Here is a 16,016-nt window from a genome sequence, read left to right as displayed (position 1 = left end):
TCTCCATCCCTACAGGTTTTTAAGGTCAGGCTTGAGAAAGCCCTGGCTGGGATGATTTAGTTGGTGTTGGTCGTACTTTGAGCAGGCAGTTGGACTAGATGACCTCCTGAGGTCTCTTCCAACCCTAATCTTCTAGGATTCTATGAAACATTTATCTGGCCTGCTATATTAGGGGGTATTTGTCACCTCCCGGAGGTGCACTCCTTAGCATAAGATTTGCAGGCAGGGACCTTACTTGGTGAGCTGTCAACCCCATGTTATCACAGACGTAGGCAATAAGAGAGGGTGGTGACATTCCTGGCCAGGTGTAGTTATATATCATGGCTGTCTCCCCTTGGGCTTTCCCCGTGAAATGGTTCCATGAAGGAGGGCAACCTGACTGGTGGCATGTTGGAATTAAAGTTCATGGCTGCTAAAAAGTACATACGATGATCCTTGTTCAGGGCTGCCCATGGGAAAGTGTCCTCGTGGATGTGTGAGTCCCTACGTGCACTGCACATATACATGCCTGTACAGGGGTGTTCATGCACATGCAGGTATGTGCCTATACAGATGTGTAGGCGTGCATACATAACTGTATGCACAAACACACGTACAGCTCTATAGGCTGACACGCATCCACACACACTGCATGCTCCCACAAGCATACACATAAGCACAGAGCCGTCCCTGGGGGGTTGGGGGCCTGAGAGAAATCAGCCTGTATGGGCCCCCCCCTTACCATTTTTTATACGGGTGAAGTCTGGTGTGGGGAGGGGACACCAGTGCTGAGGGGTGAGGGATGATGGAGAGGCACAGGGTGGCACCTGTGCTAGGGGTAAGGGGACCCCCCCTGTGCTGGGGGGTCCTGGAAAAGGGAGGGGTCCCGGTCAGGGACGGAAGGGCAATGCATGGGGTCAGCCAGGCGCTGGCATGTTCCAGAGGCGCTAGGACACTGGCAGCCAGTGCGGCGGCGGGCAATGCTGGGAGTTGGCGAGGCAAGCTGGGGTTGCTGCTGCCAGAGACTGAGCCCAAGCCCTGCAATGCCGAGGAAGAAAAAGAAATATGAGGCACCCCTAACCCCAGCCCCCACCCGGGCCAGCTTAGCGCCCCCCGCATGACACAGACACACTGAAATGTGGGGCCCCGCAAAGCGCAGGGCCCGGAGTGGTTGCCCCATTTTGCCATACCCAAGGGACAGCTCTGCATATGCCCCTGCAGGCTCCCATATGCTGCACATCCACGCACATATGTGATCACACATGGTACACAGGTGACTAAAATGATACGATCAGCCGATAGCCTGAACTAGAGCTGGGCCTGACCCCAAATCCTGGACCCAACCAGCCCTGAACTTTGGGGTAGGTTGGGCCCACAGTTCTGAACATTGCTGTTGACCCCTCTATGTCCAATGAGCCCTGGGCAGAATCCCAGACCCGAGTGGGCCTAAACCTGGCAGAAGTTCAGAACCCGCTCTGGATTGGACCGTAACAGCTTAGACCTTCCATTTCTCTCTTCACGTGGGAGAGGTTTGCCCAGATCTATTTTCTTTCCCAGTAGCTGTGACCCAGCTGACGTGGTTCTGCTACCCTGGGCCCCGTGCCCCATGGTGGTGTGTTGAGAGCTCAAGAGCGCAGAAGCAGTGAGAGAACCTGCCGGCCAGCAAGGTGCCTCTCCAGGGCTCTGGGGCACAGAGGGACTGGTTTCCCATCTCGGATCCTAGTGAAATGCTCTGCTTGCTCAGCGTTGACCCAGACTCACCTGAAACAGCCTCTCGTCTCCCCTCAGTGCACCCTGTGGACAAAACAAAGTCTCTCCTCTTTGAAGAAGCTGGTCAGTTTAATGAGTAAATAAATCACAGGAAGGAGAGGAGGGAGAATGGAAGCAAATTTGGTCCCTATGTCACAAAGAGATCTCTGGTCCTGTGCATTGCCATAGCTGACCTCCCTGTCTGTAGCGTGGCTGGGCTACCCAGACCGGGCCCCCCCTGGGGCTGGGGTGGCTGGAAGTACCTGGACCCGAGTGGAGATGGTGGTGGTGCCCTGTAGGTTCATGGCACTGCAGGTGTAAAGCCCTTCGTCTATTGCACGTGCCTCATCTATGTAGAGGATGCTCTCGGATTCCTGCTGCACCTGCCCACCTCGGCGTGCCAGGTCGGTACATTCACGGATGTAGGGGGGTCTGCCAATCTGAAAAGCAAGCAAGGAATGGGGGTTGGAGAGCTCCTCTCCCTTCCTAGGCAGCCTGCAGCGCCTGCAGCACCTGCCGAGCTAGGGGCTGGTAAGTGCAGGGCTGGAGGCAAAGGAAGGGCTCATCCGATGCTCAACAGCCCCTCACGCATAGCCCTGGTCACTGGCATCTGCTGTAGCAAGAGGGGGCATATTAGCCAACCCCCCGGGACATCCCCTGTTCCATGCACGGAGCACCATGGGCTCCTTGTCTCTCCCCCCGAGGTGTCACCAGAGATGCGCAGAAGGGACCTCAGCTTCGCACCTGGTCTGCATGGCGGCCCCGCCAACCACCTCCCTCCCACTCCATGAAAAGGGCACCACGTGCATTTCCATTGAAGCCCAATTCTCCCCCCACCCCGTCCCTGCCCATAGTCATTGGTTGCACTGGAACCATCCACCATTCTGGCGGCCCCAGCCCATGTCCTGTTCAGTTCTGTTTCGTTGGCCCTGGTGTGCTGAGTGAACCGTGCTTCTGCAAAGGTCACTTCAGCCCTTTATGCTGTTTCCTGTGGGGAAAATACCTCTGGTCAGAAGCCCCTGAAAGGAAAGTTGTGTGCAGCACAAGGCCCATTCTTCTCTCTGTGCCCTTTTAGCTGGGGAGGTGCCATGGTCTGGGAGTCAGGAGAACTCGGTTCTGTTCCTGGCTCTGACCTGCTGTGTGACCTGGGGCAACTCATCCTCCGTCTTTGGCCTTTATTCCCCCCACACACTTTCTCTGTCTAGACTGTAAGTCTTGGGGGCGGGGACTGCCTCTTACACTTTGTAGGTACAATGCCTGGTGCAATGGGACCCTGATCTTGGTTGGAGCCATTCGGTATTATCAGGCTAACAACCCCCTTCCTGTCCAGCCACCTCACTTCCCTACCTGCTGCCCCGGATACTCCCAGGTGAAGTCGACCGCGACTTCTGGTTCTCCAAACACCGTGCATGTCACGTTGAAGTTTTCTCCAGCCCGTACAGTGGTGGCTGAGGCGCTGACTGTGGGTTTGGGAGCAGAGGAAGGGTCTGCAAGGGCAAGAGTGAAGTGGTGAGAAGCAGGATAAGGAAGGGCAGCAAAGTACTATGGGTTCATCACTTCCCGGTCGTAGGAGACGGGCTAGTCAACCAACGGCAGTTCAGGGAGCTATAGCGCTGAGAGTCCATCAGCTCACCACCTCCCTGCCAACCCTTCTGGGCTTTAGGGCTGGGTTAAAGGAGGGACAGGTCTGCTACCAGGTATCTCCAGCTAACGGGGTCACCGCTTCTGCTTAGAGACCTCTGTCTATGTAGCAACCCACCATATCCTTCTGCTGGATGGCATGTGTTCATCTGGCGGGCTGATGAATGGTACATCAGCGTTTGTATGGTCCTCCATAATTACAGACTGGTGCAGGTGACCAGAGATGCTCAGTTAACATGCCCGGATAGCTCAGCTAGCAGAGGGACTGCTCTGCATGAGCAGATCTGTATGAGCACAGCAGTGCCCAGAAAAGCTAGTGATAGCGAGGAGAAGGCAGCAATACGCAGCCTTGTGGGCTAATTCCTCCTGCTCTATCTTAGGAAGTGAGGTGGAATTCTGTGTCCCCATTCCTGTCCCCACTGCTAGTGTGGTGGACCGTTTCTGGCTAGCTAGCATTGTTCCTGAACTGACAGCGGTGAAGCTGGCTCGGCTAAAGGCAGCGGATGTCAGCAAGGAGGCAGATGGAGGTCTCAAAACCAAAGGAACACATAGGTTAGGGGCTGCAGAGTCAGCTCTGGCAGCTGGATCTCCCATCCCTGCCAGGCAGCGGTCACTCACAGTTGACGTAGATCAGCATGTACTTGGTGGATATTTGCCGCATGCCAGCCAGGCTGGCCATGCAGAAGAGCGACCCTGCATACGAGGGCCGTGGGCGGTGGATCACGAACCCCCTCTTCACGTCGTATGAGATGTCGATCCCGTCCACAGCCACCTCCTCGGGGGGGAATTCACGGTGCAGCGTCACCTTGGCCAAAGGGCTGGTCACCTGGCATGGTAGGAGTGTGGGATGGTTCGTGCGCAGCTGGACTACTTCGTAATAATCCTCCGTCGGCACAAACAGCTCCTGGGGGTCTGGGGAGGGAGGAGGGCAGTGGAGTTACATTCTGGAGGCAGGGAGACACTTCCCGGATCTCCACCTGCGCCGGCCTCCTGTGTAACACACCCTAGCCCGCAGCAGGCCTCACCCAGGGCTTCCCTGTTTGCTGGATAACGAGAGCAGATGCTGATGCTCTCTGGCTCGAGTGCCCTGCGTGCCCCAAACCGGTCTAAGCGCAGAAGCCTGACCTGTGAAGAAGATGAAAGCCTTGCCCATCCTGTCCTCTCCGTCCTGGCACTCGCTGTCCCGGCACTGGAAGGACCAGCAGCTGTACTCGCCCGTGTCAGTAGCCCTCGAGTTCACCACCAGCAGCTGGCTGTGCCTCTCAAAGTGCTTGATTCTGAAACAAAGGGGAGAGGCCCTGCTCAGACTCCAGGAGAGTCACCCTGGGCCTCTGCATCAAGCATCGAACATAACGTCCAGACCGGGTCAGATCAATGGTCCATCTCACCCAGTATCCTGTCTCTGATAATGGCCAAAGCCAGGTGCTTCAGAGGGAATGAACAGAACAAGGCAGTTATCAAGTGATCCAGCCCCAGCTGTCCACTCCCAGCTTCTGGCAATCAGAAGCTGGGGCACCCAGAGCATGGGGTTGAATCCCTGGCCATCTTGGCTAATAGCCTTTGATGGACTCATCCTCTATGAATATATCTAATTCTGTTTTGAACCCTATTATAGTTTGGCCTTCATAACATCCCCTGGCAATGAGTTCCACAGGTTGACTGTGCACTGTGTGAGGAAGGAAAACACACACTTATCTCCACGCCCACAGTGACGGCCTGGGGCCGGGAAAGGGGCTTCCTGTGCCCCCGTTGCCTGTGCCCAAGGACAGACAGTGCATGACAAGGTCACGGTAACAATTCCCAATGGGCACTGAGTGTCACACTCCCCTGCTCTGACCTACCTGCACACCCAGAGGGGTGAAGTCCGGAGGTGCTTAATAACCGGGGATGTGGCCAGTGTGCTCCAAATGCTGAGAGATGGATAGTGCCTGGGACAGCCCCTCGCTTAACATGCTCCCACCTGCTGTGGAGCTCGCACTGTCCCCCAGCCCAGGACCGCGGGGCGTGAAAGGCAGAACAGGCAATGGAAGCTGCAGCCAGGCTCAAGCTGAATGTGAGGCTTGGGCTCCGTGAGCCTAGCTGAGCACCTGCCAGCGTTGCTCCCTGGCGGATCTCAGAGAGCGAGCAGGGAGTATCCGTGTGTTTTCCCCTGTTAAACGAGCTCCGATTGTCCACAGCAGGGTAACATGTCTGCTGCATGCCCTCCCCCGTGCTTGGCCTCCAGAACAAGGGTCTGCCCAGCATCCCCAAATCCAGGCCTCTTGTGTGTAATTTACTGAAGCAATTTGATGCCTTTGACATCTCGGGGGAATGGACCCCACACAGGCCCTGCTCACCCCTCATCCATGACAGGCCCTTGACAATCACCCCGGGCCTGGATAGCCTCCCAGAGCCTGTCACACATCCCAGACACGCACCTGAGCCGCCCCTCATCCTCATCCTTCAGGTATGCAGGGAACCTCCACCTGACAGACCGCCCTCGGCAGCGCAGCTCCAGGGTGTTGCCTGCCATCAGCGTCAGGGACTCAGGCACTTTCTGGAACTGCCCCCTGGTCACCACCCGAGTCAGGATGGATGCAGGCTGGTGCACCTGGTTGGGAGGGGCTGTGAGTTTCACTCGGGCTTTGCCCTTCGGGGGCTTGGTTACTGCCTGGTGGAGCTTTTCACCTGTTGCTTTGAGAGGTCTGAGCTTGTTTGGCTTGGGCTCTTTTGTGACCTTCTGTTTGGTGGCTTTGGGGGGCTTTTCCTTCTCTTGACATTCAGCTGTGGACAGAGAAGATGCGTTTGACAACAGAGCAGTAGCAGGCGCAGGCCTACAGGGGCAGAGGGCTCAGTGCGGCTTTGCAGCTTCTTGGGCTGTTCAGCAACAGGGCTGAGTCGGGTCCCAAGCATTGCAGGGATGTTTATTCTCTCTCCTAACCCACAGCACAGGTTTCATGGACACACTGAGGGTCCAGTTATGAGATGCTTCATTTCTGTGTGTGCAGCTGTCGTAGCTTCCTACTCAGATTTGAACCTTAACGTTCATAAACTGAGAAGCTAGCATGAACCCTCTAAGCTTAATTACCAGCTTAGATCTGATATCACTGCCACCAGCCAAGTGATTCCAGGGCTTGGCTCCCTCTCTGGTCTCCCAAAACCTTCTCTGGGGGACCCCAAGACTCAGAAGCCCTGAGTCTTACCACAAAGGGAAATAACCCCCCTCCCCTTGTCTTCTCTTTACTTCCTCCCCAGGCTTCCCCTCCGTGGGTTATCCTGGAAGATTACTGTACTTAAACTCCTTGAATTACAAAACAGAGAGGGCAATTTACCTTCCCCTCTTCTTCCCTGAGGCTGCACAGTATCACCTCCATAAATCTAACACAAAGAGAATTTCCCTTCCCCTTCGGTCCTTAGCCCTACCGCAGAGAAACTCAAACAGGTCTTAAATAGAAGCTTATTATATAAAAAGAAAGAAAAACACATAAACACAGTCTCGTATCCAGTTGACAATACAGGGTCAATTACTTAAAAGAAAAATATGAATAAACAACCTATTCAAAAAGATTTCCAAGTTTAAACCATTCCAGCAACTACACCACATGTAAATACAAAAAAAACAATAGAAGCTTACTGTCTTTTTACCTTTGTACTCACACTTGGAAACTGAAGATTAGAAGCTTTGAGATAGAAAATCCTTCTCAAAGCTGAGAGACAGACAAAAGACCCAGACCCAAACATTCCCTCCCTGAGCTTTGAAAAATCCGGTTTCCTGATTGGTCCTCTGGTCAGGTGTTTGGTTCCCTTCGTTAACCCTTTTCAGGTAAAAGAAACATTAACCCTTAGCTATCTGTTTATGACAGCAGCAGAGCCAACAAAATGAGGGGAGGCACCTGTTTACCACAAGACATTGACTGGAATGTGGTCCAGCGCCTCAGCTGATGTTCATCAGTGTCGTTTCACCACCTGAACATCTGGAAATTGAGTCCCAAATGTCATATCCCCTAAGGGGCAGAAATCTGCAATTCTTGCAGGGTAACCAAGGAAATTCTTACCTACTCACCATGCAAAGGACATGACTGGTAGGATCCCTGTGCCATATAAGACAAGACTTTACCTAGTAGGGTTCCTTCTCTTCCTACTCTAAGCTACTTCTGGGAATTGGCACAGGAGGATGCTGTGAGAGTATCATATTCGAGAAGACAAGAGGTCTCTCTGTGCACTCACTGATTTGCCTGCTCTCTGTTCATTGATTGTTGGGAGGCATTTGTGTAGCTCATAGCATTTGCCTCCTACCTGTGATTCCCCACATGCACCCAAGCACAGGACATCTGGGATGCACCTGGTAGAGAGCAAGAAATCAGGCATCCTAACTTAGATGCGGATCTCCCAAATCTGCCAAGCCATCAGCATGGCTCACAACCCTCCTATGTATCCTTCTTCTCTAGCCAGGGAAGAGATGGCTCCTGTATGTGATGCATGTCTGAAGGGAAGCTCATCCAGCTTCATTTTATGCTGACCCACAAAGCCAGCAAAACCTGGGATCTTTCCCTTGATGACACTCAAACCAAAATAATTGGGGCTGTGGCCCATGGGCAAAGCTGTTACAGTACCACGGCCTGACCAAAGTTGCAGAAGCAAGTCCCTATACAGCCACAGTCCCTGCTGGTGTTGCAGGCAATAAGGGACTTTTCAGCATGCTGCCCTGCCCTCCGACAAGGCATCCTTGTGTAGGCCACTGAGGAATGCAAAGAGCACCAAGCTAGGGATGGGGAGGGAAACATATGGGCTTGGGAAATGAGTAGGAGGAAGGGAAAGAGTCAGAAAAGCAAGACTTACCTAAGATGAGGAGGAGAAGGCTGCAGCCCAGGACAGCTAGGGCCTTGGAGTTCATGCTGGGGCAAGCCAGGCACAAACCAGGGCGCTGCGCTGCTGAAGTGGGGCTGCAGCAGCTGCAACTGTTCACAGTTCCGCAGCAATTCCACACTTGCCTGTTCCCTCTGAGAGGGAGGAGGGGGCGCTGCGGGATGGAGAGTCCGGGGGACTGGGGAGATGAAGGGGAGAGATTTCAAAGCAAATCAAAGGCTTGACTCTTTGCCTCGTTAAACAAAATTCCTTTCACCTCCGCGTGCCATGAAGGCATTCAGGTTCCTTCAGAGGTGATAAATGGAGCTATTCAAAGCCAGGCTCCAGCAGTCACACTCCAGGCTTAAAAAGAAAACACTGTCCACCTACTCCATTTCCAGGCGGTGCTCGGTCCAGTTATGCTCTGGAGAGCATGGGGCAGGTGGAGTGGTTAGATGCAAAGCGCTTTGGGAAAGGGCCAGCTCTACCCCAGTGTTTGAACAAACTCCTAGCACAATGGGGTGCCAATCCCGAGGGAAGACACTGGGTACTAACTATCCCGACAATGGTGATAACAGTGTGGGTGAATCCTGTGGTTCGCTTCCCCTTCCAGCTATTACCCTTTGATACACAGTATTGAAGGGTAAATGTTGCAGCGCAAGAACATGTCACAGAGTGCAACACAGTGCAGGCCAATAGAATACTTAGCTCCTACACGGCACTGTTCATCCTCCGATCTCAAAGCACCATGCCTACTACACAGCAGGGGAAGCCAAGGTACTAGGAGATGAATTGACTAACCCAAGAAAACTCAGTGAGACAGTGGCAAAACCAGGCCTGTCAGTTCAGAGCCTCGGCACCTCTGGGCCTGGCAGTTCAGAGCCTCGGCACCTCTTGGCTTGCTGTATTCATTGTGAATGTAAAACAATTGCTTGAGTCTGGCCTCTCTTCCATTACAAATTAAGCCCTGATTCATGTGACCTCTCCATGGTAGGACAGTTCTGCAGGATGCTGGGCAAACTTGTGGAATGAAGGTGTCATAAATGGATAGGTAAGGTAAGGGTTAAGTTTCTTTTACCTGGAAAGGGTAACCAAACACCTGACCAGAGGACCAATCAGAGAACTGGATTGTTTAAAGTCAGGGGCGGGAATTTGTATACTCGGGGTCTTTTTTGTTTTCTCGGCTGTGAGTAAACAAGGTTTCCTCCTAACTCCTTCTTATTTCAAATATTATACCAAAAGTCTGTGAGTACAAAGGAACCCCCAAAGCAATTCGGCTGTGAGGAGCTTTGGGTTGTACGAATAGATGTGGATGGCTGTGTCTTTTTTGTTTTCTCGGCTGTGAGTAAACAAGGTTTCCTCCTAACTCCATCTTATCTTAAAGTTTCTTCTAAACATCTGTAAGTACCAAGGGAACGCAAAGTAATTCGGCTATGATGATCTTTGTGGTGTATTCACATGTATGTTGATTTGTTGGACTGGTTTAATTGGGCTATCTTTTAAATCAGACTGTTTCTTCATATCTTCTTATAAGCAAGAGCCTGTATTGAGTTTCTTAATGCAAGATTATTGTTTTATATTTTCTTTCTCTTTTTTCTATAAAGTTTTCTTTTTTTCAAAACTTGTGGAAGCTTCTTTTCTAGTAAGGCAGAGAAAGTGAAGCCTCTGTATCAGGTACCTGTCTCCCTCACGGGAAGACAGGCACGGGGAAAGGCAAAGCCAAGCTGTTGGTATTTTGCATCTCAATTGTCCTGAGAGTAGAGAACGCTTATCTCTTGGGAAGCAGAAAACCGGTTTCTTGCTACTCGCAGGCTCGACCAAGAGGCAAGCCTGGGAAGGAGGGGGGGAAGGGATTTTCTCCCCTGCTTTTAGCATCCAAGGCATTTGGAATCTGGGTGTCCCACCAAGGGAGGGTTGGGGGCACCAGAGAGAGGAAAGAGGGGGGTCAGGCTCTCTAATTAAATTCCTGACCTGGTGGCAGCCCAAATACCCAAGCTGGTAGTGAGCTTGGGGGAGTTTCAGGTAAGCCCCCAGACTTTTGGACGCCAAAGTCCAGGTTTGGGACAGGACCAGATTGTGGACGCTAAAGTTCAGGTCTGGGACTGGGAGGCTAGATTACCACAGAAGGCCATCCCTGCAACTGGGAAGATGGGCGCACATATTAACTAGACATTGGGGCTGTGGGGCCTTAAAAGAGGACAGGACATGGTGTGGAGTGTCCCTGCATTTTGGGGGAGAGTTAGGGTTAGGGTTAGAGCTGCTTGTGGGCAGAGGAAATATTCAGTGTTGACTTTTTACCTATATTTGCTGGAGAAGACCCGTTTCTGAGCTTCCATGAACAGCTGCAGGTTAATTCCCTGTGGGACGATGGCGGGATCTGCTTCTATGCTTTTGTTGGGTTCAACTGCATTGCTACATGGGTAAGGGAGAAGGGGAAAAATAAGAAAAGTATTATCCCAATTGGACAAATAGGGAAACCGAGGCAGGGAGAGTCAGTGACTTCACCAGAGACCATAGAAGGAGTTGGTAAGGATGCCAAGGTCAGAACTGAGGTGTTCCTGGCTCCCAGCCCTGGACTGAATCTGCCAGACACACCCCTCGCTCTAACTGCTCTAGTGGGGAATGGACCACACAGAGGCCTCGGATGCATTCAGGAGGCTGGCCGGCAGGAGAGGAAGAGAAGTTTCCAGTCAGTTCCTTGTAGGTGTCACAATACTGCAGCTGCCAGCCGGGGCCACAGGCCCAATAAACAACAAGGATTGCTGATGCCTATATTGACCAGCCAAGCGTGCCTTTCCCAGGGGAGGAAGTGAAGAACCCCCAGAAACTCATCCCAACAGGGATCGTCATCTCCCTCTTCGTCTGCTTCCTGGCATACTCTGGGGTTTCGGCTGCCCTGACTCTCATGGTGCCGTACCACTTCTTGGACCCCAGGAGCCCATTGCCAGTGTTGTTTGAATACGTTGGTTGGAGTGTGGCCAAGAACATTGTGGCTGTGGGGTCGCTGTGCCCCCTGACCACCAGGTGAGAAGCGGGCGGGTGAGGTGGGGGGAAAGCGCATTGGGAAGAAGTTATTTTTTCTGAGTTTACCTCAGACTCGTTCATGTTCCATAGGCCCAAACAAAGTTTCCTGAGCATCGATAAAGCCTTGGGTCCTGGGCCCCAGCAGAGCTCTGCCAACTCACCCCACCTGTGACCTACTCTCTCCCTTCCTGAGCAAGGATCTGTAGTCAGGCCCATTTGTGTGCAGCCTTTATCATGTGAGCAAACATCTGCTGGCCTCTAAGGGAAGAGATCAGCACATCACTCGTGACCACACCTGAACTCAGTTCTGGAGACAGGAAAGGATAAGGTCACACAGTGCAGCCACCTACTCTATCCAGGATTCCTACCTTGTAGCCCAAGGCCATTTTCTGGTCAGGCGTTCGGTGGTGCTCAGGCAGGGCAGTGTTAGTGGAGTTTTGTGCAGGCCTGTCCCAGCACACAGCACAGATCTGCCAAAGCTTGCTCCGTGTGTCCTAGAAAAGGAAAAAGAAGCAAGGAAGGTTGCTTGGGTCAGGCTACACCTGTTTCCCCATCTGTCTCCTCCCTCCCCTGCAGCCTGCTTGGCTCCATGTTCCCAATGCCATGGATCCTACTTGCCATGACCAGAGATGGGCTCCTTTCCAGGCCTCTGGCCACAGTCAGCAGCTGCCAAAGCCCAGTGGTAGCAACCTTGGCGGCTGGCACAGTGGCAGGTTGGTGCCCTTACAATGAAGATGCTGCCATGTGGTGCCAGCCTTTAGCTGTGTGGGGGGCGGGAGGAGGGTCTGCGGGGTCTGTAGAGAGCAAAACCTGCAGAGACAGAGAGGTGGGGTGTAATTTTCAATAAATGGTGGTTAGCGCTCTCACCTGCCAGGCTGGGGGTGCATCTCTAGGGTCAGTTCAGAGTCCGTGGTCTCTCTCACACCTGACTGTTGCACAGACTGGGCGAGCTATGGCAGAAGCATGGTCAGCGAGGGAAATGGGCTATAACACACTATCACAAGCAGGGCCAGTGCAACCATTTAGGCAACCCAGGCGGTCGCCTAGGGCACTAGGATTTGGGGGGGCGGCATTTTCTTCGGCAGCAACCACGGCAGCCAGATCTTTGGCTGCCCCGGTCACCACCAGCATTTAGGCAGAGGGAGGTGGGGCAGGGAAGTGTGGGGAGGGCCGCCTGCAGCAAGTAAGGTGGGGGCGGCACGCAGGGGAACTCCCGGCCCCGGCTCACCCCTGCCCCGCCTCCTTCTCAAGCACACCATCGCTGCTTCACTTCTCCCACCTCCCAGGCTTGCGGCGCCAATCAGCCATTCAACCTTGCTGCACCAGTCCCCTCACTCCGGCCAGTGTCATGAACACTGCTGATGTGGTACCACACCCAGGGACACCTAACCCCTCAGTGAGCGGCTTGTCAGAACACAGCGTCCCTAGCAACCCTTCCCATTATGGCAGCATTGGAGTGGGGAAGGGGTGCATCGTTGCCTGACTCACTGATCACACTGCTCTAAGCCCCAAGACAGTTCAGAAGTAACTATTGGATCTACCTTTCTGCCCTCCTCCTCTGGACACTTCTCATGTGATAAAACGTGGCATGAATCCTAACATCGACTGAGTGCCACATTTAAAGGTACATTTATCAGACCCTTTGCTCAGCAAGTTCTTTGTCTCCCTTTCCCTCTCTCATGGTCCTGTGGAAACGCTACCCTTATTGGTGTCAAGTATCAGAGGGGTAGCCGTGTTAGTCTGGATCTGTGAAAGCAGCAGAGAATCCTGTGGCACCTTATAACCTCTGTTAGTCTATAAGGTGCCACAGGATTCTCTGCTGCTTACCCTTATTGGCAAACCCTCTATCCCTGCCTTCTGCCCAGTACCTGGTGTAATTCCAGGATTGGTGACACCTGTCCATCTTTTGCAAGGCACTCTCCAGCCACTTTGAATTGCAACTTCTGACCTGATTTTTCCCTCTATAAAATAAGCTACTTATTTCTCCACTTGTCATAAACAGATAGCTAAGGGTTAATGTCTCTTTCACCTGTAAAGGGTTAACAAACAGTGACCTGCAACACCTGACCAGAGGACCAATCAGGAGACAAGATACTTTCAAATCTTGGTGGAGGGAAGCCTTTGCTTTGTGTTTTTGGGTTTTAGCATTGTTCTCTGGGATCTGAGAGTGACCGGACGTCTACAGGCTTTATTTCTATTTCAAGTAGTAAGTGCAAGTAGAAAGGCAGTTTAGTCTTTTTAATTGGTTTCTTTATTTGCACAAATGTTGTATCTCTCTGGAAAGTATTTTAAATTTAGTTTCGCTGAGTTGTTTCTTTCTAGTGTTCTATAAGCTGAAAGACCCTGTAATATTCCATCTTGAATTTACAGTAGATTATCTTTACTGTATTCTGTCTTTTACTAAAAAAACTTTCTTTTTTTAAGCACCTCATTGATTTTTTACCCTTGTTAATGCTAAGGTATTGAGTCTCTACTCACCATGGACTTGGGGGAGAGGAGCAGAGAGGAGGGGGAGGGAAAAGGTAAATTTCCTCTTTATTTTAGATTCACGCGAGCTTGAATCTGTTGCCTTGGGTAGGGAAAGGGGAGGTGTGAGGTGACATCACTCTGTTTAGTAAGGAGTTGAATCACTGTCTATCTCTCCAGGATACCCAGGGAGGAAAAGCCTGGAAGGAGGGGGAAGGGGAAGGAGAAACCTGATTTCTCTGTGTTGTGATTCAAGGAGCTTGAAGCACGGTGATCTCCTGGTGTACCCAGGATGGGAAAGATCTGGGAGGAAGAAAGGAGGGGGAAGGGAAATGGTTTATTCCCCTTTGTTGTGAGACTCAAGGAATTTGGGTCTTGGGGTGCCCAGATAAGGTTTTGGGGAGACCAGAGTTTATCAGGCACTCCAAGTCCTGATTGGTGGCAGCTTATCAGATCTAAGCTGGTAAATAAGCTTAGAGGAATTCATGCTGGTACCCCAATTTTTTTGGACTCTAAGGTTCAGATTGGGGCTAGATGCCATGACACCACTCCATCAGGACACTTACGCCAGCTCCAACCTGAGCAAGGGATGGGGGAAGAGAGACACCCCACCCCATCAAGAATGTTTATGCTGTCCACGTTTAAATCTATTTTACAAGTGCCGAAGCCCACCCCTCTGCCCATTTGCCCGTTACCCCTGCCCTCTACTAGCCTCTATATTTGGCCACACGATGGCAAATCTGTGCATAAATATTTTTCCCGCGACTGTTTCCAAATCATACACATGGCACACTATGCCAACAGGCTCAGGCGCATTATCAAGGCAATGTAATTACCATTTGAAAATTGCCTGCACTGGCAGAATAAGAGAATCTCTCTCTGATCTCTTTTCTCCCTTTTCCCCTTTTCTCCTCCTCTCACTTTCCAGGTCTCTCTATCTCTCCCTTACATGGGGAACGCTCTGGGGAGCGGGAGAATGGAAACGTGGGTCTGAAAGTGTGACTAGGTGCCTAGGTCAGTGCAGGGACACTGTTACATGGTACTTGGGAAGATTTCAGTGAGCACATCCCTGGTGTGACTCGCCTTAGATGAGTAGAAAGGCTCAGTAGCTACAAACTGCCGGAAAATAGTCTCAAGAAAGCACATAGCAAGCAATGTCTCAGACGAAACATGTGTCATGCATATAATGCTTTGCACTCCCATAGTGCCTGGCATCCACATATCTTAAAATACACTGCACACATTGGACAATGGAGCCTCACAACCCTTTGGGGATGTGTGTGGGGAGCGTTTGTTTATGTGGGAGGACTGAGGCATGTGGAGATATAAGACTGAGAAGGAACCTGATAACAGTCTTCAAATATGTTAAGGGCTCTTATCAAAAGGATGGTGCTCAATTGTTTACCACGTCCACCGAGGGAAGGACAAGAAGTAATGGGCTTAATCTGAAGCAAGGGAGCCTTTGGTTACGTATCAGGAAAAACTGTATGACGATCAGGATAGTTAAGGACTGGACCGGGTTAGCAAGGGAGGTTGTGGAATCTCTCTCAGTGGAGGTTCCTGAGAACAGTTAAACACCTGGCAGGGATAGTCTAGGCTCACTTGGGCCTGCCTCATCAGGTGGGTGGGTGGGTGGATTAGATGACCTCTCAGGGCCCTTCTAGCCCAACTTTCTATGATTTGCCCAAGGTCACAGCAAGTCTGTGGTAGAGCAGGGAACAAAATCCAGTTCATCTGTCTCCCAGGTCTATGTTGTGCCCACCTCCAAGCTTTTGAACTGGAAGTCCTAGTTCTTTAACACATGCCCTCTGTAGCAGGGTGGTCACCCGCTCCTGCCCTAAGGGGTTAAAACCAGCCCTTGGAGAGGGCTGGGGCTGGGAGCCTTAGGCTGGGCTGATTGGGAGGCAGCCTCAGCTGTGGCCATACTCCAAACAGACTCAGCTGGCCCTGTAAAGGCAGGGAAGCCAAAGGCAGACATATACTCTTTCTCCATGTTCAGAGGGAGAAGGGCCTGGCTGTAGGGAGCTTAACTAGGTACCTGGAGGGGAGCAGGACTGGGGACAGGCCAAGGGAGCTGGGGAGGCTCTGGCCTAGGAAAGCCCCAGGCTGAAGGCCTAGTGAGGCCTATGAAGTACCGGGGTTGCAAAGGGGCAGCCCACAAGCAGGCAAAGGCAGCAGGTCCAACCCTCCTTGCCTATGATGAGTGGCTGATTACACTGCAGTCTGCTCCAGTGAACGGGCGGGCGCTTTGACGACTGGAGAGCTAATTCCCAACAGAGACCAGCAGAAGGCACTGCAGGGGTGAGTCCCACACTGCTGCACCCTCATAATAA

The 16,016-nt window shown here is 52.1% G+C and overlaps 1 protein-coding gene across 1 annotated transcript; it reads right to left on the bottom strand.

Moving 5' to 3' along the window:
- Positions 1-1,946: 1,946 nt before the first annotated feature.
- On the bottom strand, positions 1,947-8,264 carry LOC116820074 (platelet-derived growth factor receptor-like protein). The gene is made up of 6 exons (XM_032772292.1): positions 8,188-8,264; positions 5,787-6,132; positions 4,495-4,646; positions 3,988-4,281; positions 3,076-3,215; positions 1,947-2,168 (listed from the first exon to the last, which is right to left on the bottom strand). Exons 1-6 carry the CDS (start codon positions 8,240-8,242, stop codon positions 1,947-1,949), a joined length of 1,209 nt encoding a protein of 402 aa, XP_032628183.1. The 5' UTR covers positions 8,243-8,264.
- Positions 8,265-16,016: the final 7,752 nt, after the last annotated feature.

This window comes from Chelonoidis abingdonii, chromosome 7 (genome assembly GCF_003597395.2).
Source record: "Chelonoidis abingdonii isolate Lonesome George chromosome 7, CheloAbing_2.0, whole genome shotgun sequence".
NCBI classification, from domain to species: Eukaryota; Metazoa; Chordata; order Testudines; family Testudinidae; genus Chelonoidis; species Chelonoidis abingdonii.
Note: the sequence above shows the minus strand (reverse complement) of the source record. Positions and strands in the feature narration are given on the sequence as shown.